General features: G+C 33.1%; 2 protein-coding genes across 2 annotated transcripts in view; one reads left to right on the forward strand and one right to left on the reverse strand.

The window, feature by feature from the left end:
- The first annotated feature begins 683 nt into the window (after window positions 1-683).
- Window positions 684-26,286, forward strand: part of cv-d (crossveinless d) — a 38,358-nt gene continuing 12,755 nt past the window's right edge. Inside the window, exons 1-13 of the mRNA XM_065506565.1 lie at window positions 684-1,038; window positions 1,521-1,726; window positions 10,493-10,720; window positions 10,791-11,101; window positions 11,162-11,826; window positions 11,957-12,129; window positions 12,275-12,492; window positions 14,786-15,005; window positions 15,079-15,307; window positions 15,375-15,871; window positions 15,935-16,050; window positions 16,114-16,240; window positions 16,742-16,972. Coding sequence (XP_065362637.1) covers window positions 1,008-1,038; window positions 1,521-1,726; window positions 10,493-10,720; window positions 10,791-11,101; window positions 11,162-11,826; window positions 11,957-12,129; window positions 12,275-12,492; window positions 14,786-15,005; window positions 15,079-15,307; window positions 15,375-15,871; window positions 15,935-16,050; window positions 16,114-16,240; window positions 16,742-16,972 — 3,252 coding nt within the window. The 5' untranslated portion in view covers window positions 684-1,007. The remainder of the gene's footprint in view (window positions 1,039-1,520; window positions 1,727-10,492; window positions 10,721-10,790; window positions 11,102-11,161; window positions 11,827-11,956; window positions 12,130-12,274; window positions 12,493-14,785; window positions 15,006-15,078; window positions 15,308-15,374; window positions 15,872-15,934; window positions 16,051-16,113; window positions 16,241-16,741; window positions 16,973-26,286) is intronic.
- Window positions 21,079-23,079, reverse strand: LOC135948873 (arginine kinase). Its single transcript, XM_065498324.1, has 4 exons — window positions 22,877-23,079; window positions 22,561-22,811; window positions 21,758-22,494; window positions 21,079-21,583 (listed from the first exon to the last, which is right to left on the reverse strand). The coding sequence occupies exons 1-4, from the start codon at window positions 22,886-22,888 to the stop codon at window positions 21,219-21,221; spliced, it is 1,365 nt and encodes a 454-aa protein (XP_065354396.1). The 5' UTR covers window positions 22,889-23,079; the 3' UTR covers window positions 21,079-21,218.

A 26,286-nucleotide genomic window follows, 5' to 3' on the forward strand; every position in this document is an offset into this window, starting at 1 on the left:
GGACTGCAAAAAGTGCATCATGCAACAATAGCCAGCAAGCATATGCAACATATGTGTGTATCTTTCTGCTTCTACTGGCTTTATTACTTAATCTACATGAACTTGAAGCTGATAATGAATTGTAAGCACTGGCCTCAAACTCGCACAGATGGGCAGGCAGACAGACGGACAAACTACAATAAAGCAGCAACTGGCAACAATGAAGTTGAAATATTCAAGAAGAAAAAAAACCCCGACCATTAAGAAAATCCAAGCAATTCTGGAGAATAGCAACCAAACAACAAACGCATCAATGACAAACGGATGGAGGAAGAGTCACTCACTCACTCACTCACTGCACACCACACTCACGCAGAAAATTCACAACGACAGACAGACAGATAATTTTAAAATTATTGAAATAAATTTATTTAAATGGTCAGTTACTTAAATTGTTTGTTTGCAAGGAATGAGTGATAAACAAAGCAAGAGTTAGTGTGAGAGAGAGAGAGTAAATATCATAAACATTAAATGTACCGTTAAAAATCCTTTAAAAATATATTAATACAAGAGAAATAAAGAGATTGAGTAAATCACAGCGCTCTCTCTCTCTCGCTCTTTCAAGAGCGCTTGTTCGTATTTATTTTTCAAGAAAAGAACTGTTGATTACGAACAATATTCAAATTTAAACAGAGTTTTTGAGTTTCAAGATCAGTAGCAGTTTTAAACGCGAGCACAACACTTGGACTTATTCTAAAATACGGAATCTAGCTTTAAAACTGCGATTTGAAATTAAATAAAAATAAAAACAACAACAAAAAAGAAGAAAACTTATCTTTAAATATATAATAAATTGGACTTTTAAAAGATAATCAGACAACAACTGCAACAAAAAACCACGATCTTTGAAAAAGTTTATATAAAATATAAAATGAATTATTAAAAGCGTAAAGTGAAATTAAAACAAAATATAAATTTTCAAAACAGTTTTAAAACTTAAACAACAAAGTTTAACGATAAAATAAAATATGAAGCGCTTCAAGTGCTCAGTATTAGTGTGTACGTATTTAATTTGTAATAAATCTGTATTCATTCCATCATAAAATTATGTTCGAAATGGAAAAGAATTTTTGTAAAACAAAAATTCCTAAAATATTTATAAAAATGACGTAATTTTCTATTATAAAAAATAGAAAATTTTATATAAAAATATCAAATAATAAAACGAAATGAACAAAAATCAAATCAAAAAATGTCTATACATTTCTCTTTCCTCTGTATTTGAAGCCGTTTTAATTTTTTTTTTATTTTGTGTTGATAAAGAATTATTTTTTGTAGTGAAATTAAATTTGTTTTAATAATGGCAATAAAACAACAAAAATTACTATATGTTTGATATTTTTTTTTTAATACATAAAAAAATCTTTTAAAAGTTTATTAGCTTTTTTTGTTTTGATTATTTTATACTCGTACTAAACTGAATACAGTGAAAATGTATAAATCATTATTTTTTTTTTGTTTAAATTTGAATGAAATTGCAGATCTATTTCTGCTATTCCCGGCTTCGCAAAATGCTTTCAATATTATCGGTTTAAATAAGCAAATGCTGTATGAATATGTGGGCAGTGTACAAGTGGGTGCCAAAGCGCCACAGGAAGAAGAATTACCAGCGCCACCTACAACCGGTTGGATTGTACGCGGAAAATTGACATTGCAACGCCAAAATAATAACACTTTGGCGGCAGCGGTAAGTCAACAACTCTCTCTCTCTCTTTAATTTAAATTAAGAAATATGTTTGTTTAATTAAGTTATATTATTTCTCTTTCTGTGTTAAATTTGTTTTTATTGAAGGAAAATTACTAATATGTAAACTTAGGGTTTGTGGTATTTTAGCAACTATTTATTTCAAATGATCTTTGATCGTATTTGTAATTTATATTTTCATATATTTTAGTATTGGATTATATATACCAAAGTTTCGAAAGAATTAATTCTTAATTTAATTTTAAAAAATCGAATGAAATTATTCTCTTAGGTGTTCAAGTAAAGCATTCAACTCCAATTAATTCGTTGTGTTAATTCCTTATATATAATTTATACAATAATTATTTTAGGAAGAAGACAATATTCCATTTAAAGTTTAAATTGAGATAATACAAATTTAAATCAAAAAATTCCAATCAATATTGAGAAATTACAAATTGAAATTTAAAAGTTCATACAGTGGTCGACATAAGTCTACGTACGACCACAATTTTTGCCACTTTATTAGAGAAAATCCGGTAAATAAAATAATAATAATGCAGTTTTGTTTGAAATCTATTTTTATTGCTATGCACCAAAAAAATGTTGTTGCAATGTAAACTTGCTAAATTATTCATAAAAAAAACAATAAAAAACATTGACAAAAGTCTACATACGACCACAGCATGTCCTGGTTTTTTTTTTGAATACTAACAGATAAGCATGCAATTTATTAAGTCTACAGTTCAAACAATTTCAGTAACTTTGAAAACACCCAAAGAAACTACATCGTAGAGATGTAATCTTCATTTTAAAAGAAGTCAACAAAAACTCAAAAGTAAATACCACAATATTGGCCAAAGAACTCGCAACAAGATCATAAGTTATTGTTCATCCACGAACAATTCAAAGAACCTTAAATAATAATGGTAATTAAAGCAGAACTCCTCGTAATTTAGCGAACGGATCGCAAACTTCGTTTGGAATTCGCCCAAAAGCACTTTGAAAAGAACATGGAATTCTGGAAGAGTGTTTTGTTCACTGATGAGTTGAAGTATAATATATTTTGAATTGAATGGATCCGAAAAACTTACTCGCTACAGTTAAGCGATGGTTTGGGGTACTGTCGCTGCTTCTGGAGTGGGAAAGTTAGTGTTTATTGAGGATAATATGGATCGTTATCAGTACAAATCCATTTTGGAACAAAATTTGAGAGCATCCGTTGATATTTTAACTCTTGGTTAAAGTTTGATTTTTCAGCAAGATAACAATCCGAAACATAGGTCTCAAATTGTCAAAGATTAGCTACTCTATCATGCCCCATGACAATTGTACACACCACCTCAAAGCCCGGACTTAAATGTTATTGAGCACGTGTGGGAAAATCTACAACGGAAGATCCGAAAACATCTTATTACTTGTGCACCAATGTTAAAGGAGAACCTTCCAGAAGAATGGCAAATATAACATCCGCAGAACTGGAAAATTTAGTTGCTTCGATGCCCAGACGCTTGTAGATGCCCGTGGTGGCCCAACGAAATATTGAATTTAATGAAAATTTGTATTTAGTTTATTTAGTGTACAGATCGTATGTAGACTTTTGTCAACATATTTTTTTAATTTTTTGTGAATAAAAGTTAAATTAATTATAAATTTAGCGATATTTTTTTGTTATATTACTAAAAATGCATTTGAAATAAAACTGAATCATTACTTTTACATATTATGGTTTAGAAGTCCGCGAGTTACGAAAATAATGGTCGTATGTAGACTTTTGTCGGTCACTGTATATTAATGTTGAGAAAATCCAAATTTATATTGAGAAAAAACAAATTGAAATTGAGAAATCCTAATTTTTAATTTGCAATTCTGAATTTTAATCATCATAAAAATGCGGGATTTTTTTCAAATGTTTAGCTTTTATTTTGAAATATTTTTACAATATACATAAATTTATTCAAAGTTAGCTTTGACCTTTTCCCATCTTTCAACATGTGGATTCTGAACCAAAAGAACTGCTTTGAGACCAAGAACGAATCTAGCCAATATCGGATACTGTGTTCCAAAGTGAAGCTATTGATTTTCTGCATGATGGAATCATGACAATGAATCAGTTGCATTCGGTACAGGTTCCCTGTGATAGGGCCCTTTTGCTCCTACCAAATACAGAGAATTACCATACGATATCTTACGCTTCGGGTTATCGTAATGGATACATTTTTCATCGTAATTAATGATTTTCTTTTATAGCGTTCAAGCATCATTTCGGACATGCAAAATCGTCATTCAATGTCTGTCGGATTTAATTTGTATGATACCCAATTTTTCTGCCTTTTGATGGATTCTGCTGCTCGCAAACATTTTGAAATTGCTGCATGAGTAGATCCCATTTTGCAAGCTCTTGTTGATGAATGAATTCAATACATTTGAAGTACGAAGGAATTAAGCCTTTGAATTAATTAATAATGAATTCATTAACAGAATGGTTAAGAGATACAATTTATTTTGATTTCGAAAATGGAACAAAGAATTCGATTGTTTGTCAAATTAAAATTGGAAAATTTTAATTGTACAAATTCATATATAAATTTTGATCCAAAACTTTTCAAAGATTTAATTTATTTTCGGATACATAAGTTAGCTATTAACAATAACTATTTGTGGCAAATATTGGGTTTCCGGGTCTTCTGGTATTTTAAACATCGGACGGACATTTTGTTCTGAATTTTGTTTGGTTGGACTCATTTTGCCCATTCTCAACATCAAACATTTCTGATAACAAACAATATTTTCGGTAAATTTTTACCCGAACTGATCATCTAAAATCCAGTAATATAATTTTTGCATACGATATCGATATTTATAAACAATTTTATTTTTGTTAATGTATTTTTCAGTAATGTTCCTTATATGGGAGCTACGACCAATTATGGATCGAATTTTCATAAAATTACGTACGAACATTTTTATGTACACGTCGATTATTTATGTCTAATTTCAAACTGAATACGATATATCAGGGCTATCATCAAATAGTATAATTTTTGCATACATAAAAATGAGGGCGGGTCTATAAGACCCTGTCCCTATAAGGTCCTGAAATGACAAGTCCTCTCTTCTCAACAGGCATCTGTTGACTCCTGTCAAAATTTGAACAAGCTGCGGCATTCTGTTTGTGTTTTACAGCCATTTATAGTAGACAACCGCAAGACTTGAGAAAAAATGGAAAAAAGTGAATTTCATCTGCTCATTTAGCATTATTTTTTGCGGAAAAAACCATTACTCAAACCAAGGCTAAGCTTGATAAATGATATGTGAACTCTGCACCATCAATTTCAATGGTAAAAAAGTGGTTTACTGAATTTCGTTGTGGCCGTACAAGCACGGTAGATGCCAAACGTTCTGGACGGCCGGATGGACAATATCTCGATGTGGTGTTGACCGATCGGAGATTGAAAGTGAGAGAGATTGTGGAAGCCATAGGCATATCACATGGCTCAGTGGTTTCAAATTTGAATGATCACTTGGTAAAGCTTTGCTCAGAATCGACCGTGTTTGTTATTTGAAAATCGTGTGATAACTTAGCAGGAGCGTTTGGCGTTGTTCAACCGCAATTTGGAAGAATTTTTACGCCGTTACGTAACCGTGAACGAAACGTGATTAAACCACAATACTCCAGAGATCAAACAGCAGTCACAACAGTGGGTTTGGTTTCTTCGGGTAAATAAACGCCAAAGAAGTCCAACGGTTACCAGCCAATAAAGTCATGGTAACCGTTTTTTGGGATGACAACCTTCACAAGGATAAAACAATCAATGGCGAATATTATGCAAACTTATTGGGTCGATTTAATAAGGATTTGGAAAAAAAACGACCGCATTTGGCCAAGAAAAAACCTTTTTTTTTTCATTAGGACAATGCAAGTTTCCATGGCAAATATCCAAGAATTAGGCTACGAATAGCTCCCTCATCTGCCCTATTCTCCGGATTTTGCACAGACTGACTATTTCTTGTTTCCAAAACTGAAGAAATGGCTAGGCGGAAAGAGATTTGACTCCAACGATGAAATCATCACACAAAGAAATACCTATTTTGATGAACTCTAAAAATCTTATTTTTTGAAAGGGTTAAAAAATGGAGAAACGTTGGACAATGTGTAAAGAGCTCAAAGGAGACTATGTTGAAAAAATAAAATGAATGTGTTTCATTCAAAAAGTCACGGACTTATTGACCCGTGAATTTATGTACCAAAAATAGTGCCATATTCCGGGAAGAAATTTGTATGGGGTCTGGTACAAATCATAGACCGATTTTTACCGATTTGTTTGGTTCTACTTGACGAATTTCGATAACAAAATTTTCTGATCAATAAATAATATTTGAGGAGAATTTCATCTCCCTTTGTTCTTTCCCATAGGCCCTATCGTGCCTTCAACAGACGGAGACGGACGGACATAGCTAGATCGTCTTAGAATGTTATAGGGACCCAAAATATATATATTTTTTTTTGGTTCTACAAATCAAAAAAGATCGTCAAGTTTAAAACCACCGAAATATTATTTATTTTAAAACTGGTGTGCTGAGTTGTTTATTATTTCAGCTGTTTGTGTTTTGACTTATTATGGCCAATGATGCTCAGTTAAATCTAGATTAAAACTAAAACAATAAGAGCGGGTTTTTGACTTGAAGATTGAAGTTTAAATTAAGTACAATATAATCTAAGATGGGGCCAAGATTGGCAAATAAATCCGAAAGTACAAACGGACATGAACAACATAAAATGTTTAAACCAGCCATTACTATGAGTATTATTTGGTACTTTAATCAAACCTTGGTTTCAATATTCTCTTCTCTTATATTCCAACTTTAACATTTAAATTTTTTCTCTCTTTAACAAATTATTTTATTTGTTATTTTATTTTTGTTGTTTTAAAAGTGCAAATTAATTGCCATTTGAAATTGAATTCAATTAATTGTGATTTTTTTTTCGGCCAACACAGTTAGCGTTGTACTACACAACCTTTTTGAACCCTTGAATTCAATTCAATCTCAGCATGTGTAGTATACAAATAAATTTACAATTTACTCCTCGTATGCAAAATATACATATTTCTGAGCATTTTTTTTGTTAGGCTCGTTGTATTATTCTTCGTTCTTATCGTATTCTGAAATAAAAAAAGAAATAATCAATTAAATTTCTTTTTAAACAAACAATAAAAATACATGAAAAATGCTTTTGGACTCGTTCGTTATCAAACAACACCAATCATATGCAGATGAAGATGGTGGTGATGGCGATGATGATGCTGTTGGGAATTGTGAAGAGTGAATGTATGTTTAAATATGATTTCTTGCTTCCATAATTGTTGACCTTTGCTTTGATCGTGGGAGTTTTGATTTTGTGTTATCAGCTGAAAACAGCTGTGTTTTTTAATGGCAGCCTCTTCATCCAACCATCCATCCATCCATACATAAATACTCGTGCGTATAATAACATATTTTTTTGCTTTTTTGTATAGGAACGATTTTTAATTACTTTAGTTGAGATTATTTTTTAACAGGTACTTTGATTTTGTATGTTGGATTTTCTGATCGATGTTAATTTTAATGTTAATAGCACTATTGTGAACAATGGCTTTGATGGCCGCTGTGGGTTGTGGCTTATTCGCATAGACCTACGAGTTAATAAAACCGCACTAGAAAAAGTGTAACGAGGTTAAATCACACGATCTCACCTCCACGTGAGATGACCATGCCCTCAAATTGCTGATGCAGAATGTCCAAAGTGGCATGAGCTGTGTGGGACATTGCGCCGTCCTGTTGAAACCATCAAATCATCCAATTCAGGCCAAAAGATGTTGGTAATCATCGACCAATAGCGCCCGCCGGTTACGGCCTGCCCAACGACGTTCTCAATGAAATATGGACCAATAACGAGGACATTCGAAAATCTTTGTGACTTTCTCGGGATGTATTGGACGCTCTTGGATCTCATGTGGTTTGGTATCGTCCCCATTCATCCCGAAATGTACCTCACCGTAAAATGGGCAAAGCGCTCGGAACGTTGCCCGAACTGAACAGAAGATATATCCGTATGGATGCTATCAAATGTCAAAGTTCGGAAGTTCCTATTGGAAGACCCTAAAAAAAAACATGTATCACCAATAAGAGTTTGCTGTTTTAAGGCACTAAAGCAAAAGTCGTTGTATGGAAGGGATTAGTTATCACCGCTATTAATTTTCGTAGATGAACTCTCTACAGATTGTTCAGGTTTTGATCCAAGCTGAGATTTCTTCCTTTTTTTATTGGCAATGAGCTGATGTGGCTCGTATGTAGTCCCTCAAAAGCCAGACAAAGACCAGTAATGTCAATATGTTGAAGCACAGAGACGAGGTGAATAAATCGCTATCTTTTAAAACGTTGCCCAGCATTTGCAAATAATTATCGATGTGATTAACACATTCTCTAGGGATATAATGGATGTCTTAGTCGATAAAACCATGTCCGTCTGTATGTATACATCAATATATCGGTTATTCTCCCGGCTCCGTTGCTCTATAAAATCAAGACAGTCGGCCCACAAATAGCTGAGATATAAGGACAAAACCAGGGGGCAAATTATCACACTCGTATTTGAAATGAATTTCGAACTCTTATTTGCGTTCGAGTAAAAACTTGTTCGTTATCGAGCACAATCTTTATAATTATACCCTTCACCTTCGTGATAAGGGTATATACAGTGGTTGACAAAACAATGAAAACTTTCCCAAATATTCCATATGTAGCCCAAAATTTAAAATATTTTTTTAAAATAAACATTTTTTAGTATTTTACTTGTATAGTTTTATTAATATAAATTAACTGAAAAACAAACAACATAATTAATTATATTCTGAAAAAAGGGAACAAAATTAAAAATATTCACTATTTCGCTACTGACAAAACAATGGATACTTTTAAACTTCTGCAAGAAAGAAGTGTAAAACGAAAATAATATTTAAAAGAACGTTGTAAAAAGTATCCTGTTTACAGTTATTTTATTTTTAAATTCTGGTAATTTTTCACAATTTATTTTTCTAAGTTTTTCGCATAATTGCTTATTTTCAAAGTTAACGAAAATGGCTTAAGTTAAGATTTTTGAAGACTTAAAAAATAAAATAATTAACGATTTTAAAGCTGGTTTAAAACAAAAAAGTATCTGTGACAAATATTCAATAAATAAATCAGCAGTTTCAAAAATTATAAAGAAATTTCGTGAGACCGGTTCTGTAAAAACTCAATATTTAGGTGGAAGACCTCGTAAGACTACTCCTAGACAAGATAATTTAATAGCGAGAAAGTTCAAGAAATTCTCAAAAATAACTCCTCGGAGGTTGTTAACAGCCTAAAATTAGAAATAAGTACCCGAACAGTTAGTCGCAGGGCAAATGAGGCTTGGTCTTGGTTGCTATCGTCCTGTGAAAAAACCACTCATTTCTAAAAAGAACCGTTCTGCTCGTCTACAATTTGCCAGGAATCATTTAAACTGGTCGATACAGAAATGGAATACTGTCCTCTTTTCCGACGAATCCAAATACAATTTAAGAGGCAGTGATGGGAGAACATTTGTAAGACGACCAAATGGAAAAAGATTACATCCAAATTACACAAATAAGACTGTAAAGTTTGGCGGTGGCAATATTATGGTATGGGGGGGGATGTTTTTCAGGGCAAGGTATGGGCCCAATTCATATTATAAAAGATACCATGACAGGTATAGGATACAGAACCATATTAAACGATGTTATGTATCCATACACTGAGGAAAATATGCCCCTAGTTTGGAGATTCCAACACGACAACGACCCGAAACACACCTTTAGGGTTGTAACCGAGTGGTTACAATCCAACGAGGTACGTGTTTTGAAGTGGCCTGCCCAATCGCCAGATCTCAATCCCATAGAAAATCTATGAGAAATTGTAGATCGTAAAATAAGGACCCAAAATTACACCAGGAAGGAAGATTTATCGAAGGCGGTTATAAGAGAATGGCAAAATATTTCAAAGGAGACCATTGACTCTTTAATTGGTTCAATGCATCGTCGATGTGTAGCAGTTATAAAAAATAAGAGATACCCAACAAAATATTGTGTTATTGCAAAGTTTAGACCATATTTGCTAAAATAATACCCAAGTTTCCATTGTTTTGTCAATGCCGTAATAAAGAAATCTTTTAATTTTGTTTACTCATTTTTAGAATTTAATTAATTATGTCCTTTGTTTTTTGTTAAATTAAGTTAATAAAAGTATACAAATAAAATAATACAAAAATTTTAAAATTTTTTAAAAAATTATTTCAGATTTTAGGCCTCTAATGAAATATTTGGAAAAGTTTCCATTGTTTTGTCAACCACTGTATAATTTGTCATTCCGTTTGTAATTTCCACAATATAATTTTCCGACCCTATAAAGAATATATATTCTGGATCCTTATAGATAGCGGAGTCGATTAAGCCATGTCCGTCTGTCTGTTGAAATCAACTTTCCGAAGCCCCCAAATAACTTACACGATTCATACATCAATATCTCAATATTTCCATGTAAATAAATTTCCTAATTTCAAAGACCATGTGGAATGGTTGAAAATATTCCATCAACATTTTTACAGTGGAAGGGACAATTCAGGGGAATATTAAAATTATAAACAATAAAATATTTAATTTTAAATTTATTTTAAATCTATGGTAAACTTATGAAATCGTTTAATTTTAAATTTCATTTTCATTACAGCTTGTCATTGACGATGTAACGCTCAACAATTCGGGAGAGAAATTTCTCCAAAACAAGGACATGTATCCTGCCTATAAACCCTTTAAAATAGCTTTAAATCCCGATGGCACCATTTCGCATTTGGTATTCAAAGAAACGGATCCCATATGGTCGACCAACTTTAAAAGAGCCATTGCCTCAATGATACAATTTCAGACTAAGAAAACGGGAGCATTTGTGGTGGATGAGGTAAAACATTACTGTTATTATATATACTTTAATATTTTAATAAATATTTAAAATATTGTCCTTAAAATAGATGGGCATTCATGGCGAATGTTTAACGGAGTATTTCATATCCAACAAAACCAATTATATATCCATACGAAAAACACCGGAATTGAGTTCGTGCAAACCCTATGCCGAATCCATACACGTGACACGCAGCAATGTACCCACAAATACTTGTAAATTTGATTTTCAACAGAATGTTATAAGTGGCAATGAGGCCATATTTGGTATGTTGCCTCATGCCGAAACGGGATATTTTTTGAGTATGGCCCATGTTAAGGGATCCTCGCTAGTACACACCTTTGAGAGCACAGGAGAAGCACAATTTATAAACTCAGAGTAAGTTATTATAAAATATTTGTTAAGAGATTTTTTTCTAATCACTTTTGTACTTTTTAGATTGCTGTTAAACTTTTTAAACGAAACCTCCATTGACAATCCCATTGATGTAGAAACTTCCATGGCTGATGAAGTTTCTGGATTGCAGTTATTGCCAGTTGAATTAAATGATCCCACTGGCGGACGTTTTCCTCAACAACAAGAGAATCTTATAAGTTCTGCCTCCCGCCTTCTAGACAGTTTAGCTGAGGGTTTGGAAAATTCTAATTATAAATTTAGTGAACCCTACGATTCAACGGTATCAGATGTAATTAAACTATTAACCGAAATGGACTATGAATCGCTTAAGAAATTGTATACAGAAGTTGATATTGGCACCTCGTACAGACAGGAAACTATACGCAATATATTCCATGAAATCATACCCAGAATTGGTACCAAAGCCTCAGTGTTTTTGACACGATATTTGGTGGTTGAGAAGAAAGAAGTCAAATCCACCATTGCCGTACAACTGATCGTCTCTATGCCTTTTCATATCTTTGAATTGTCTCATGATTTGATTAAGGGCTGTGAGGATTTCTTAAATCTCGGTCCCGAAAGACCCGATGTTATGCAGGCGGCTGTTTTAAGTTTTGCCACATTGGTGTATAATGTCCATATTGCGGGTGGCATTAATAAGGATATTTTTGAGGATTATGTGCAGAAATATTTCAATTTGTATTTGGGTAAGTTGTAGAACAGAGCTTTGAATTAATTAATTCATTGAAATCCTAATACAGAATTCAAAATTTAAGCAAATCATTTTATAAAACCTTAATTTTTGTAGAAGAGTTATTAAAGTTTCGCATTTTTCAGATTCTCGTGACTATGACAGCAAGATGTTGTATTTACAGGGTCTTAGTAATTTGCAAGTTGGTAATGTGGCCAATTATTTGGATCCTATTGTTAGCAATGGAGAAGAGAATCAAGATATTAAGTTTTTGGCTGCCTGGACTACATTATCGTTGGCTGCGGATCGTGCGGAAAGGGTGAGTGACATATTTTTCTTCGATCTCGAACGAAGAAATTGTTCAATTTTAGAAAAATATAATTTTAAAAACTCTAACAAAGCTGAGTTCTATCTCTGACAAATTTAAAGTTTCTAATTCAATTTATTTTAAATTCCTTTAACAGATCTATGAAATCTATTGGCCCATATTTGAATCCCGCAATGCCAGTTTGGAACTGCGAGTTGCGGCAGTAACTTTACTATTGATCTCGAATCCCACAGCTGCTCGCCTTATAAGTATTCATCGCATCATACAAAGTGAAACCGATCCTCATATGATTAATTACTATAGAACCACGATCACTAGCATATCTGAGACTACATATCCCTGTTATCAAAATTTGTAAGTAAAACAAAAAAACTCCTTAAACAAGTAAGAGAGCTATATTCGGCTGTGCCGAATCTTATATACCCTTCACCAATTTTGTACTTCAAAATACAAATTTTAAATATTTTTAGGTAAACAAAATTTATTTTGTTTTCCAAAGATTTTTTTTTAATTTTTTGGAAATTTTTTTTTCGAATTACATATTTTAATTTAATAATTTCTCAATATTTTGTTGGGTATCCCTTATTTTTTATAACTGCTACACATCGACGATGCATTGAACCAATTAAAGAGTCAATGGTCTCCTTTGAAATATTTTGCCATTCCCTTATAACCGCCTCCGATAAATCTTCCTTCCTGGTGTAATTTTGGGTCCTTATTTTGCGATCTACAATTTCCCAATTTCAAAACACGTACCTTGTTGGATTGTAACCACTCGGTTACAACCCTAGAGGTGTGTTTCGGGTCGTTGTCGTATATTTTCCTCAGCGTATGGATACATAACATCGTTTAATATGGTTCTGTATCCAATACCTGTCATGGTATCTTTTATAATCACCCCTATCGGCAATAACATGTGAAATTTTGTTCCCATGAAATATTCATTTCCCTCGAAGGGAAAATTGCTATCGGGAATATCATGATGAACTTTACATTCACAATAGTTGATTTTGTTCGTAACAGCTGTTTATTGTTTACAAAATTCCATCTAAAAATTTCACAACAAGGGGAATTTTTTTCACGTGAACAAAGTTGATGAACGGAAAAAGGAAAAGGGAAAATATTTCATGTGAAATGTTGATTCGCGATAGGGGTGAATATGAATTGGGTCCATACCTTGCCCTGAAAAACATCCCCATACCATAATATTGCCACCGCTAAACTTTACAGTCTTATTTGTGTACTTTGGATCTAATCTTTTTCCCTTTGGTCGTCTTACAAATGTTCTCCCATCACTGCCTCTTAAATTGTATTTGGATTCGTCGGAAAAGAGAACAGTATTCCATTTCTCTATCGACCAGTTTAAATGATCCCTGGCAAATTGTAGACGAGCAGAACGGTTCTTTTTAGAAATGAGTGGTTTTTTCACAGGGCGATAGCAAACAAGACCAGCCTCATTTACCTGCGACTAACTGTTCGGTTACTTATTTCTAATTTTAGGCTATTAACAACATCTCGAGGAGTTATTTTTGGGAATTTCTTGAACTCTCTCGCTATTAAATTATCTTGTCTAGGAGTAGTCTTACGAAGAAATGAGTGGTTTTTTCACAGGGCGATAGCAACCAAGACCAGCCTCATTTACCTGCGACTAACTGTTCGGTTACTTATTTCTAATTTTAGGCTATTAACAACATCTCGAGGAGTTATTTTTGGGAATTTCTTGAACTCTCTCGCTATTAAATTATCTTGTCTAGGAGTAGTCTTACGAGGTCTTCCACCTAAATGTTGAGTTTTTACAGAACCGGTCTCACGAAATTTCTTTATAATTTTTGAAACTGCTGATTTATTTATTGAATATTTGTCACAGATACTTTTTTGTTTTAACCAGCTTTAAAATCGTTAATTATTTTATTTTTTTAAGTCTTCACAAATCTTAACTTTAGCCATTTTCGTTAACTTTAAAAAAAGTAATTATGCGAAAAACTTAGAAAAAGAAATTGTGAAAAATTACCAGAATTTAAAAATAAAATAACTGTAAACAGGATGCTTTTTACATCGTTCTTTTAAATATTATTTTCGTTTTACACTTCTTTCTTGCAGAAGTTTAAAAGTTTCCATTGTTTTGTCAGTAGCGAAATAGTGAATATTTTTAATTTTTTCCCCTTTTTCAGAATATAATTAATTATGTTTTCAGTTAATTTATATAAATAAAACTATACAAGTAAAATAGTAAAAAAAAAAAATTATTTTAAATTTTGGGCTACATATGGAATATTTGGAAAAGTTTCCATTGTTTTGTCAACCACTGTAGGTCAAAAATCGAGGTTGTCCTGGTTTTTTCCTCATATCTCAGCCATTTGTGGACCAATTTTGCTGATTTTAAATAGGAAAGCATGTCTGACAGAATTATTGAAGATTTGGATCCCGAAGATATCTGGGGTCTTCAGAAAATTTATTTCAACAGACAGACGGACATGGCTTAATAGACTCCGCTATCTATAAGGATCCAGAATATATATACTTTATAGGGTCGGAAAATTATATTGTGGAAATTACAAACGGAATGACAAACTTATATATACCCTTCTCACGAAGGTGAAGTTTATAAAAAAAACAAATAATTTAATTGATTTTTAAAAATTTTTAGGAGACGTTTACTATCCTACATGCATCGTCATTTACCGCAGAAACCTGAACCTCGTTATTGGGTAACCGGTAACTACATTTTCGATTATCGTGATTCGAAATTTGGTATAGGTGCCATGTTACAGGCCTTGTTGGTGGGTGATCCGAAATCGGATTTGCCCGTAGTGGCCTATTTGCAATTTGATACAGAAGCTTTGGGTAAATTTACCGGACAATTGGCGGTAAGTTTTCCCTTTTAATAAAAGAATAGAAAATATAATAAAGATTTACTATTTTCAATAATAAAAATTACAGCTGTATATTAAAGCTCGAGGTTTGCCGGATACCATGTTCAAAACTCTAATGAAAACCAATGGTGACCCCAAGAAATATATAAATATACAAAGTCTATTGAAGTTATTAGATGCCCCCATAATTGATACGAAACCTTTGCATTTGGAATTCATTTTAAAAATGGAGGGTAAAGCGGTATTATCCTACTATTTAAATGAGCGCACCTATCAAAAAATCACCTACAAAGATTGTAAGTCTGAAATCTTTAAAATTCCCACACTATATATAACTAATCTTATGTTTTATTTAAATTAAAGTAATCGATCGCATTGCCTTCCTTATACGAGCCGATAGTCATATAAACATGCAGACTGTTAGGTGGCCCTTTATGACCAAATATGCTGTGCCCACGGTGTTGGGCACCAATGCTGATGTCTTGCTACAAACTACAGTACTCACCTCTTTGCGCGGCAATATTACCCAATTCCATCATCCCAATGTTATGAAATCATCTTTGGAAATTGATGCTCGTTATTCTTCGTATGCTTCCTGTCGTAGTCGCAGTTATAATCCTTTCCTTAATTTAGATCATGAAATTAATCGTGAACAGGGCTTTTTGATTTATGTGCCTCTTTACTTGAGTTTGAATTATTATGCTGGAGTTTGTTGGGAATATGCCTTTAATCGGCCGGCCAATCTTACCAGTGGTTTTTCGTTCAAGTCCAGATCAGTTACTACAACTAGAGGATTGATAACAAAATCGGCTAATGAACCATTTGAGGAGGTCATGCATCCCGAGAGGCATCATGATGTGGTAAGTGGAAATAGTTAATCAAAAACTTTTAAATTTATCATATTAAACTTACCTTATTTCCAGGTGCAATTATTCAAATACGATATGGAAGATTTGGGCATGTCTGTGATTATAAATACCAACTTAAATGAGCTTAACAAATATCGGGGCATGTTATTGAAATCGGAATTTATGGAAAAGTAAGTTTTAAACTTTCTTAGCATATCACTTGTTTAATATGAAATTTATTTTACTTTTTCTAGTGGCTTCTCTCGAAATATGATAATTAATTTCCTGATGTATGTATTTGGTGTGGCTCAATTAAGCTCTATACATTTGGGTCATGATCGTAATTTCACTCTATTAGTATCTAATGAGAAATTAACAAAGGTAAGACTAAGAACTGAATTCATATCTAAGTTGTATAATAAAAAAATAATTTGAAGTTATCTGAGTATAAAATATTGGTATCAGTTTATGGGTTTCACATTCTGAGAAGCTTTTCTGAATGGTTTTGAAAATGGTTAGGACCCTTGCCTGTTGTTCAAATCAGGTATCAGGAATCGATTTACTCAACAAATCCCCAGATATTTATGAATCTCAAAGAAAAGCAATGCGAATGAAAGTTAGGCTCTCTAAATGAAATTGGATTCATCTATATAGACAATTAAACTGAGTTTGCTTTTATCAAAAAACAAAACAGCAAGTGATAGATTTTGAAATTTACATTCGCATTGTTGAATTGTGAGGTTCAAGTCATTGTTCTTATAGCAGTAAAGTTTGTGAAACCCAAATCAGATTTGTTTTGCTCATAAAGATATGGAACAACAGGCCGTTAGTGCCAAGATAGCCTTAAAATGATTAAAGACTGTTTATTTTTATTGTATTTAGATTGAGGGCGCCATTTGCAGCACAGAAGAATTGAAATCTCATGACAGCATTAACCGTAACGTTAACTTTACTCTCATGCATACCGATGATCAAAATGATGAACAAAATCTTCATAAATGGATTATTAATATGGACATACAATCATCGAAAAAGACCAGTTGGTTTAATTTGGCCGGTAATGTGCAGCGTACAGCTGCGGAGACCCCTGAAACGCCACAAACTGATTGGAAGGTAAGTGAAATTTTTAAAATTGTTCAGGTTTAAGAAACTAATTTAAATATATCAATGTCAATATTAATAGTTGTTTAATACCAAATAATTAAATTCGAAAATTCTTCTTGCGGATGTCGGTACAGATATTGTGCCTCTGGTTGCACAATATCTGTACCGACATCCGAGAGTCCAAGTTTATCGGAGAAAATTTCCGATATCCATCTTTGAGATATCAGTATAGGTTAAGATGGTGATATCTCAGAGATCAAAATCTGTCCGCTGCCCCATAATTGGCCTGCCTACTTTTCGTAGGATGTTGGCAATAGTTCTTTCCTGGGAAATATCTTTGTCGCTGTGTTGACAATGTTTGGCCGAGTGACACTCGGGTCGTTCAGGAGTGCATATCCAATTATCGTGGGTACGCAATGCGGTTGTGGTTCAGTCCGCCTAACTCCTTGAGTACTCGAGCTAAAGATTCGAATTAATTAATGCTAAATTAAATGTTCCAAATTAATAGGGCTAATTCCATAGAACGCGCAACTGAGAGTAAGCCGAGTGTAAAAAAAGGTTTTTGGAGCAGACTTAGATTTTTTGTCTCTCAGTAAGGATTCTATGTATATTATCCTAAATTATAAATAAAGTTGTTATTGCCACTGCAATAACCAAGAAAAAGTATCCCTCAATAATGTTATCGAGCTAGGTCCAACAATATTATATAGCTAGGTCCATACTTCTAAGACGTTTGTGAGCCTCAAATGACGACAACAATATGGAACCGATTTTTATACCTTTAAATCATAAATTTGTCACTCCGTTTCCACATTTTTCATTTGCGACCCTATAAAGTATATATGTACGTATATTCTAGATCGTTATAGATATCGGATTCGATATATCCGTCTGTCTGTTGAAAGTAACTTTGCGAAGAAGCTCCAAATAACTTTAAAATATGATTGATACATCAATATTTCGAGTATAGTCCTGGTTCGGTTGCTATTTGAAATCAGGAAAATCATGCCACAAATGACCACGATTTGTTTTTTTTTTTCTCCAAAAATTGTTTTTTAACAAAAAAATTTGTTTTCAATAAAATTTTTTTTCCAATATTTTTCTTCACTTTGGTGAAAGTTATATAAGATTCGGCAAAGCCGAATGTAGCACTATAGTTTTTTCTAAAAATATTTCAAATATATCAAGAAATAATTTCGAATATTTTTCCAAAAATTTCCTTTACTGCGAATATCAAACTCAAGAGGCAATCTGAATAATTTTAGTTTTGAAAATAGACATTCAACTTGTTACATATCGTCCCCTCAATAAAACAATAGTGTATAAGCATATACACCATTATTTTTAACTGATTCTATATGTGGTCAAAATTTGGTGAATTTCTGCCCTCCACAAAGTGGGTCAAAAGATCAATTGAAAAATTACTTTTGTTCTAGATGTCTTTAAACTCAATTATTTCGAAATGGCAAAAAAATCCACAAAGTGGGTCAAAAGATCAATTGAAAAATTACTTTTGTTCTAGATGTCTTTAAACTCAATTATTTCGAAATGGCAAAAAAATCTTACATACCCTTCAGCAAATTATACTTCAAAATACAAATTTTAAATATTTTTACGTAAACAAAATTTATTTTTTTAATTTTTTGTAAATTTTTTTTCCGTATTGTAATTTTAAAATTTTTTAAATTTAAATTTTTAAATTTAAAAAAAAAAATTTTAATTTAAAAAAATTTTTTGGGGAAAAAAAAATCGGGTTAAAAACGTCTTTGAAATATCTATCATTAGATATCCATATTGTCTTATTGACTTAGTAATCCAGATATAGGTCAATAATAGGTCAAAAATCGAGGGTGTCCTGGTTTTTTCCTCATATCTCAGCCATTTGTGGACCGATTTTGCTAATTTTAAATAGGAAACTTCTCGAAATCATGTCTGACAGAATTATTGAATATTTGGATCCCGAAGATATCTGGGGTCTTCAGAAAATTGATTTCAACAGACAGACGGACTTTGCTTAATCGACTCGGCTATCTATAAGGATCCAGAATATATATACTTTATAGGGTCGGAAAATTATGTTGTGGAAATTACAAACGGAATGACAAACTTATATGTACACATCTGCTCAAAATAATAGATACACCAAAATTTATTTTTTAAAAACGAAAAAAAATAATGGTATATTGTAAAATTATAAAAAAAATTCAGTCGATTTTTATTTATAGTTAAAAGGAGAGTAAAAAACAAAAACAAAATATTTCATAATTAATAATAAATATTATAAAGTAAATTAAATTTCTTAAATTTCGAAAAATTTGGTGCTCATAATAATAGATACATTTTTTAAAATTCTTATTAAACAAAAGCTAATAAATTTTATCTTAAAAAAATTAGTTTATTATTAAAGTAAAGCTAGTATCCAGTATATCCACCTTTGTTTTGTAAAACTTTCTCCACTCTTCTGGGCATACTGGATATCAAGTTCTGACACTTCTCCAATGGAATCTCGTACCATATTTTTTGCGTTTTCTCCCATAAATCGTCTTTATTTTTGAAAACTTCCTTCGAAAGCCTTATCTTTAATTCACTCCACAAGTTTTCTATTGGGTTTAAATCAGGGGTTTGGCTGGGGTTTGGCTGGGCCAGCTTAAAACAGGTACGTTATTCTCCAAGAACCAGTTTTTAACTAATCTTGAACTATGTTTTGGGTCGTTGTCCTGCTGGAATGTCCATATTAATGGCATATTTTCGGATGCATATGGAAGCATTACGTTTTCCAATATGTCTCTATACCCACTAGCATTCATGGTATCTTCTATTCGGAATATCGGACCAACACCATTCCATGAAAAGCAACCCCAAACCATTATGTTTCCCCCGCCATGTTTTACCGTCTTTTTTGTAAATTTAACGTGGAATTCTTTTCCTTTTGGTCGGCGTACATTTCTTTGGCAGTCGTTTCCAAACAAATTTATTTTTGTTTCGTCGCTCCATAAAATATTTCTCCATTTTTTTTCGCCTTCACACCCGGACCATTGTAAGTGCTCTTTAGCAAATTCTAATCTTGTCTTGATATTTTTTTGGCGCATTAGTGGCACTTTTCTGGCAATTCTTCCCGGCAATTTAGCTTGTAAAAGACGACGACGAACTGTTTGTGGACTGATTTCGTTACATAGCTCCGCAGAAATAGCTTTCGATGATATGAAAGGGTCTTTTTTAACCATAAGGACGATCCGCCTATCTGTTTCTGGACTGGTTTTCTTTGGTCTACAGCGAGTTTCTCTTTTTTGTTTTTTAGATAAAGCATTTTGGACAAAATGTAAAGATCTTCCTATGCTCTTTGCTATTTCCCGTAATGATTTTCCTTGATTTCTCATCGTTTGAACAATTTTTTTCTCATCTTCGGTACAATGATGATTTCGTCCCATTTTCTTCAAAAGAGTCCTATTTTTTATAAAATTGTTGCTAAAATTTAAATTATACTTACTGTTTCACGTAAATAGGAACAAAAAATTGCACAAAAAAAAATTGTATATAAACAAATTACAAATTACTGATGTGTATCTATTTTTATGAGCAAATAATTTTTTGTAATTCAAATAAATTCGTTTTTAAAAATCAACATGAAAGCAAATAGTTGCCAGATTTTTGACTGACATGACATTGCCAGATAGAAATTTTAATAATATGATGTATTCTTAACGCTTGCGAGGAAATTTTCAATGTTACCGCCATTTAAATTTTTTCAATTAGGTGTATCTATTATTTTGAGCAGATGTGTATATTCACGAAGGTGAAGGGTATAATTATACACTATTGTTTTATTAAGGGGAAGATATAACCAATCATTATTCTATTAAACATACCAGAATTTGAATTATTCCTCTGTTTTGAAAAACTCCATTAAATCGTTGGGCCGTAACGTATCGATGTTTGATGCAAAAATATTCTTTTTAAATATTGTAATAAACAAAAGACGCCACAGCAATTGCAAATTCTTTTCTCATCAAATCATGGCCATTTTATATGTTTGTTCTAAAAGAAGCCTTTTCCTTTAATCTCAAACAAAAGACACGAGCCAGCATTTTTCAAAACATTTCCATGATTGAACATGATTTCAGTTTTTAATACACAAAACATTTCGATTATATTTCTAAATTTTCGCTTTCTCGAAAAACAAATAAAAGATGAACTAATAAAAACAATACCATAAATTCATTCATTTAATTTGACATTTTGGTTCTCCTCTTCCTCTTCAATTCTTGGTTTCTAATTCCTCTTCTGCTTTGATTAGCGTGATAATGCCTTCTTGCAACGACTTGACAAGCTCATATTCGGTAAGACCCAAACGTTTACAATTCGATATGTCCATAATACCATCCTCTATAGCGGTATGTTCACCACCCGTGCCACGTATTTGTAAATTCAAGTCTTTGGCCAAAGTCTTTAAGCGTTCGGTGTCTCGCGCCAAAAGTGGTAGGCGTATGTGAACTGAGGCTCTTAGGGTGGTGCCCAAGTTAGTGGGACAAGCAGTTAGATTGCCATAGCGGGGATGGCGGCCAAAGGTGAGATTCTTTTCGAGTTCTTGTAAAGCCTTAACCATACGACTGTAGACATCACCTGAAATGGGGGGGGAAATCAAAAATAACTATGAGAAAATTCTGATGTAAAAAATAGAGGAGCTATTTTTGAAATATAAAAAGATTGTTATGTTAAGTTACTCAGATTCGGTTTACAGAACAAGGTGAATAAGTCTAATTTATACGAAAGAAATTAATTTTCCTAAAAACTTACCCAAATCACCACACTTTGCCATTGAAATTATCCTCAAATGATCCTCCTCATTCACCCACACCAAAAATGTCTCGGCCGGATTATGAAAGATACCACGACCTATAGGCCAAAAGCGATAACAACCAGCATCCTGTAGATACTCATCACCCTTCTTAAACAAAATATGACGTTTAACCATTTCCGTTTGTGTCTCAGCACTCATATCTTTCATGCTAAAATAAGCACCGGCCAATTCACCATCAAATGATTCCACAGCAGCTTTAACTTTTTCCTCCACCTCATTGAATTGTTTCTCAGAGAGTTTCGAAAAATAAGGAAATCCCTCAATATTACGGGCAATGCGTATGCGTGTAGAACGTATATATTTCTTTTCGGGATCAAGATTTTCTATATCATCCAAATTGCCAAAATCGGTATCGGGCTGTAATTGTTCTTTTTCATTGTCCAGCTGGCCATGATAGTCCCGTATGACAGGATCAAAAAGTTTATTAAAAACATCATAGGATTCGGGATCGGCAGCATAAACACCACACGAAGAATCATGATGTTCAAAACCGGACTGAACGCAGTCCAATAAAGAGGCTTCTACGGGGGCGGAGGTGAAAATTGATTTATATTCATTTAAGAGCTCAAGAGTTAAATATTTGCGCAAAAGAGATCCGGAATGTTCTTCGTCTTCGCTAAGAGATTTGAAACCAGTTTCCAATAATTCAGCCACTTCTTCGGGAGTTTTCTTGCTGCAAGAGAACAAATATAATCATTTTTTTTAAAGAACGCTATATTTTTTGTTTAGGAATACTTACATTAAAGCTTTACATCTTTCTAGATCTTGTTCCAATATTGAGATTTTCTTTAAGGCCGCCTCTAAATCATTTTTCATGGCATCAAACTGGGTATCATCGGGACAATTTTCGCACATAAATTTTCTTACAAAACGTATGGCATCATCTGGTTTATTTTGTTCTTCATAAAGTTTAATTAAAGCCTTGCTTAGGGCATCTATAACACCAGCTCTTTCCAAATATTTGCGATATTGTACTCGCTTTGATTCGATCTTTAAGGTTAAGAAACTTTATAATACATCCATTTAAAACTTCTTAATACTTTTAAAACACTTACCGAGGAGGACATTTTTTTAACAACAATTATTTAAATCTTTTTAATTCAGTGTTTTAATTTAAATCCAAATCTTATTTGAAGACTTTCTCTGCAATTTGAATTTATTTATTTCGATTATTTTATCAAATTTTAATTTATTTTTTAAAAGAATTTGTCATGGATTTTGATTTGTATGCACTTGTTACTTTGATTGATTGATTTGTTTTATTTATTTATTTTTTATTTTTATATATTGATCAAACGTTTTGGTGGTTTGATGGGGGTGAATTGTGATGTTAGCAGCAGAGTTACGGACGGATATTGACTTATTTTCTTTTAAAGAACCAAATCAAACTATTTGTAAATAACAAAAAAACACATGTATATTTAACGACAAGTTTCCAACAACTGTTTTCGTATCTAGACCACTAGGAACTTTAATCGTGTGTCTATGAGTTTGAGTAAAACTATTTCTTTTGTGTGGGGAGTTTCATATCGCAGGGACAATACAATGGAAACTTGTCCAAATATTTAACTAAAAGGTCAAAGTCCAAAGGTTTTTTGGGATCATTGTCGTGCTGTAATCTCCAAAGTAGGGGTTTATTTTCCTCAGCGTTTGGATACATAACATCGTTTAAAAATTATATGTATCCGAATCCAGTCATATTATCGTTTATGATGTGAATTGGAGGGCCCATACCTTGGCCTGAAAAACAGCCCCACGCCGTAATATCTGGGGGTCCAGTCTCATTCCCTCCCATTACTGCATCTTAAATCATCCGAAAAGAGAACAGTATTCCATTTCTGTCACAACCAGTTTAAATGTTCTTTGGCAAAATGTAAACGAACAGTTCTCGATACAATTTGCCCTGCGGCTAACAGTTGGAAAACTAATTTTCAATTTTAAATTATTGATATCCTTCTGGGGAGTAATTTTTTGGAATTTCTTAAACTCTATCGCTATTACTTCTTTAATTTGAAAAAATGTGCCGCTGAAGCTCACCGAAGCTAATGCTGAATGTTTTCTATCGGTTTCAACTTGCGAAATATGGTTTGTTCGGTTCAGAAGTGGTGATTTTGAAACGGAAGACAAAGATCGCCCCGTCCAGCCAAAAAAAGTTTGATGACCAAGAATTGGAGGCATTACTCCATGAAGATTGTTGTAAAACTCAACAAGAGCTTGCAAAAATCATTGGGAGCTACTCAAGCAGCAATTATAAAACGTTTGCGAGCAGCAGGATTCCTCCAAAAGCTTATAAATTCGGTAGCATACGAATTGAAGCCGAGAGATCTTGAAAGACGATTTTGTATGTCCGAAATGATGCTTGAATGTTATGAAAGAAAATAATTTTTGCACCGAATCATTAATTGCGATGAAAAATGCATCCATTACAATAAACCGAAGAGTAAGAGATTGTATGTGAAGCCCGACCAACCAGCCGAATCGACACCAAAGCCAAATATCCATGTATGTATTTGGTGGGAGTAAAACGATCCTATCTATTATGAGCTGTTAAAATCTGGACAGACCCTCACAGGAAACCTGTACCAAATTTCGGTACAGAATATGCGGCCAGACATGAAACTGTAATATTCCATTATGACAACGCTCGGGCACATGTTGCAATACCTGTTATAAAGAATTTAGAATGAAGTGATTCGGAAGTTTTGCCTCATCCGCTTTATAGTACAGACTGTGCCCCGTGCGACTACTATTTGTTTCGATCGATATAGAACGCTCTCTCACTTCGGAACAGGGTATTCGAAATTGGCTTGATTCGTTCTTTTAGCTCCGAATCCATATGTTGCCAGAGAGATGGGAAAAGGTCATGGTATGGTAATCAGGCAGCCGTCCAAAACCTTAATTTCGTTCAGCTCACTTGGGTCCAATAAACGTTCCCTTTGTGATACTTGAATGGAGAATGAAAACAGAAAAGAAGAAAAAGGGAAATAGAAGTTAAAGTTAAAGAAAAAGGGGAAATCTATAGGTTGAGTTATAGTGAAGTTAGCCAGAGTAGAGTGTAGAGAAAGAGAGGAGAGGGGTTAAGAATTCAAAGAATTCGAAAAACGCAGACCATCATAGGATGGTTGCTGGGTCCCTAAGAGGTAAAGTTTGCATGACCGGTATTGTCAACCATCCGCTTTCCCTGATAAAGGCTTCTATACATCCTAGTTCCATCACAGATATCTCGGAGAGGGTACAGAAGAATCTCTCACCTAAGAGCCTAGCATGTAGATCACCCAGTGCCGGGCAGTTACAAAAGTAGTGTAGGATGGTTTCTTCCTCTTCCTCGTTCTGACAACATCTACTGAAGTCATGATAAGGTAACCCAAGTCTTGCGGCATAAGTACCGAAAGCGCAGTGACCGGTGATCATCGCTACCAAGTTGCTTAGTCGTATTCGTTGTAACCGAAGTAGATACGACGTGACATATCATCCTCGTAGTGGCACAGGTGGGATCATTACCCCACCTTGCATTACCAAACCTTGCTTGCTTCTACTTATCAACAATGTTGATAGCATGCGGTTGATAGCATTGTTTGAAAGTATGGCAAGGTATGGTAGAAGGTTCACGAAAGATGGCGTGTGTATTAATAGTGGCAGTGGTTGCAGTCTTCAGTGAGTTTTTTATAAGCGCTGTTAGAGTTAACATCAACTGTCTTGAACATTATAAAGTGTGTCTGTATTTCTGCGAATTTATAAACGTGTATAAAAACACTGAGTGACTATTTAATTCTGTTGTTCTTGTACATTTGAATAAATAAACAGTTGTTACAATTTTAAACTACTAAATAACTTTTGTTTGCAATCAAAAGTATCCAGTTTATTTAAAGGAAATAAACCCACGTTTTTAAAAACTAAAAACGTAACAATACATTTGTGGAATTTTGAAAACTTGTCTTCCTTATATGAAACTCTCCACATACTTAATATCACTACCGTTGCATTTAAAGGCATTTTTTTAGTAGTTGATGGTGGTGGTTATAGTATTGTTAGTGGTAGTAAGGGTGATGTTATGTCCTTCAGTTCTTTATCCATATAATACATACATATATACTCATTCATTCATATTATATTCCATTCATTTATTCATTCATACATAGTTTTTGTAGGCGTAAATACACAAATACACATACTCGTATATCTGAAGTTGTTTCTTTCCCAGCAGTTTCCTTTTAGATAGTAATTTTCTCTAATTACTAGGCTAACTGTATGTGCTCTCTGTAAAGAAGTGATAGGTCCATTAGTTACTTTATACATAAGTTACTTTATACGTAGTATCGTATACACAATTGTCACTTAAGTGTCTCTAAGTAATCAAAACAGTAGTCACCTTAAATTTTATTTGTACTGTACTTTAGAAAGTAGTTATTTTACCCATCAAAAGTAGTCTATTGAATAGTCAATTGCCACTAAGTATTCTTTTGTA

Source organism: Calliphora vicina, chromosome 1 (genome assembly GCF_958450345.1).
Source record: "Calliphora vicina chromosome 1, idCalVici1.1, whole genome shotgun sequence".
NCBI lineage: Eukaryota > Metazoa > Arthropoda > Insecta > Diptera > Calliphoridae > Calliphora > Calliphora vicina.

Coding starts and splice junctions, on each gene's coding strand:
- LOC135948873 (XM_065498324.1), bottom strand. Junction 22,495..22,560: donor GAAAGATGTAAAGCTTTAAT/GTAAGTATTCCT, acceptor GTTCTCTTGCAG/CAAGAAAACTCCCGAAGAAG. Junction 21,584..21,757: donor GGCAAAGTGTGGTGATTTGG/GTAAGTTTTTAG, acceptor CCCCCATTTCAG/GTGATGTCTACAGTCGTATG.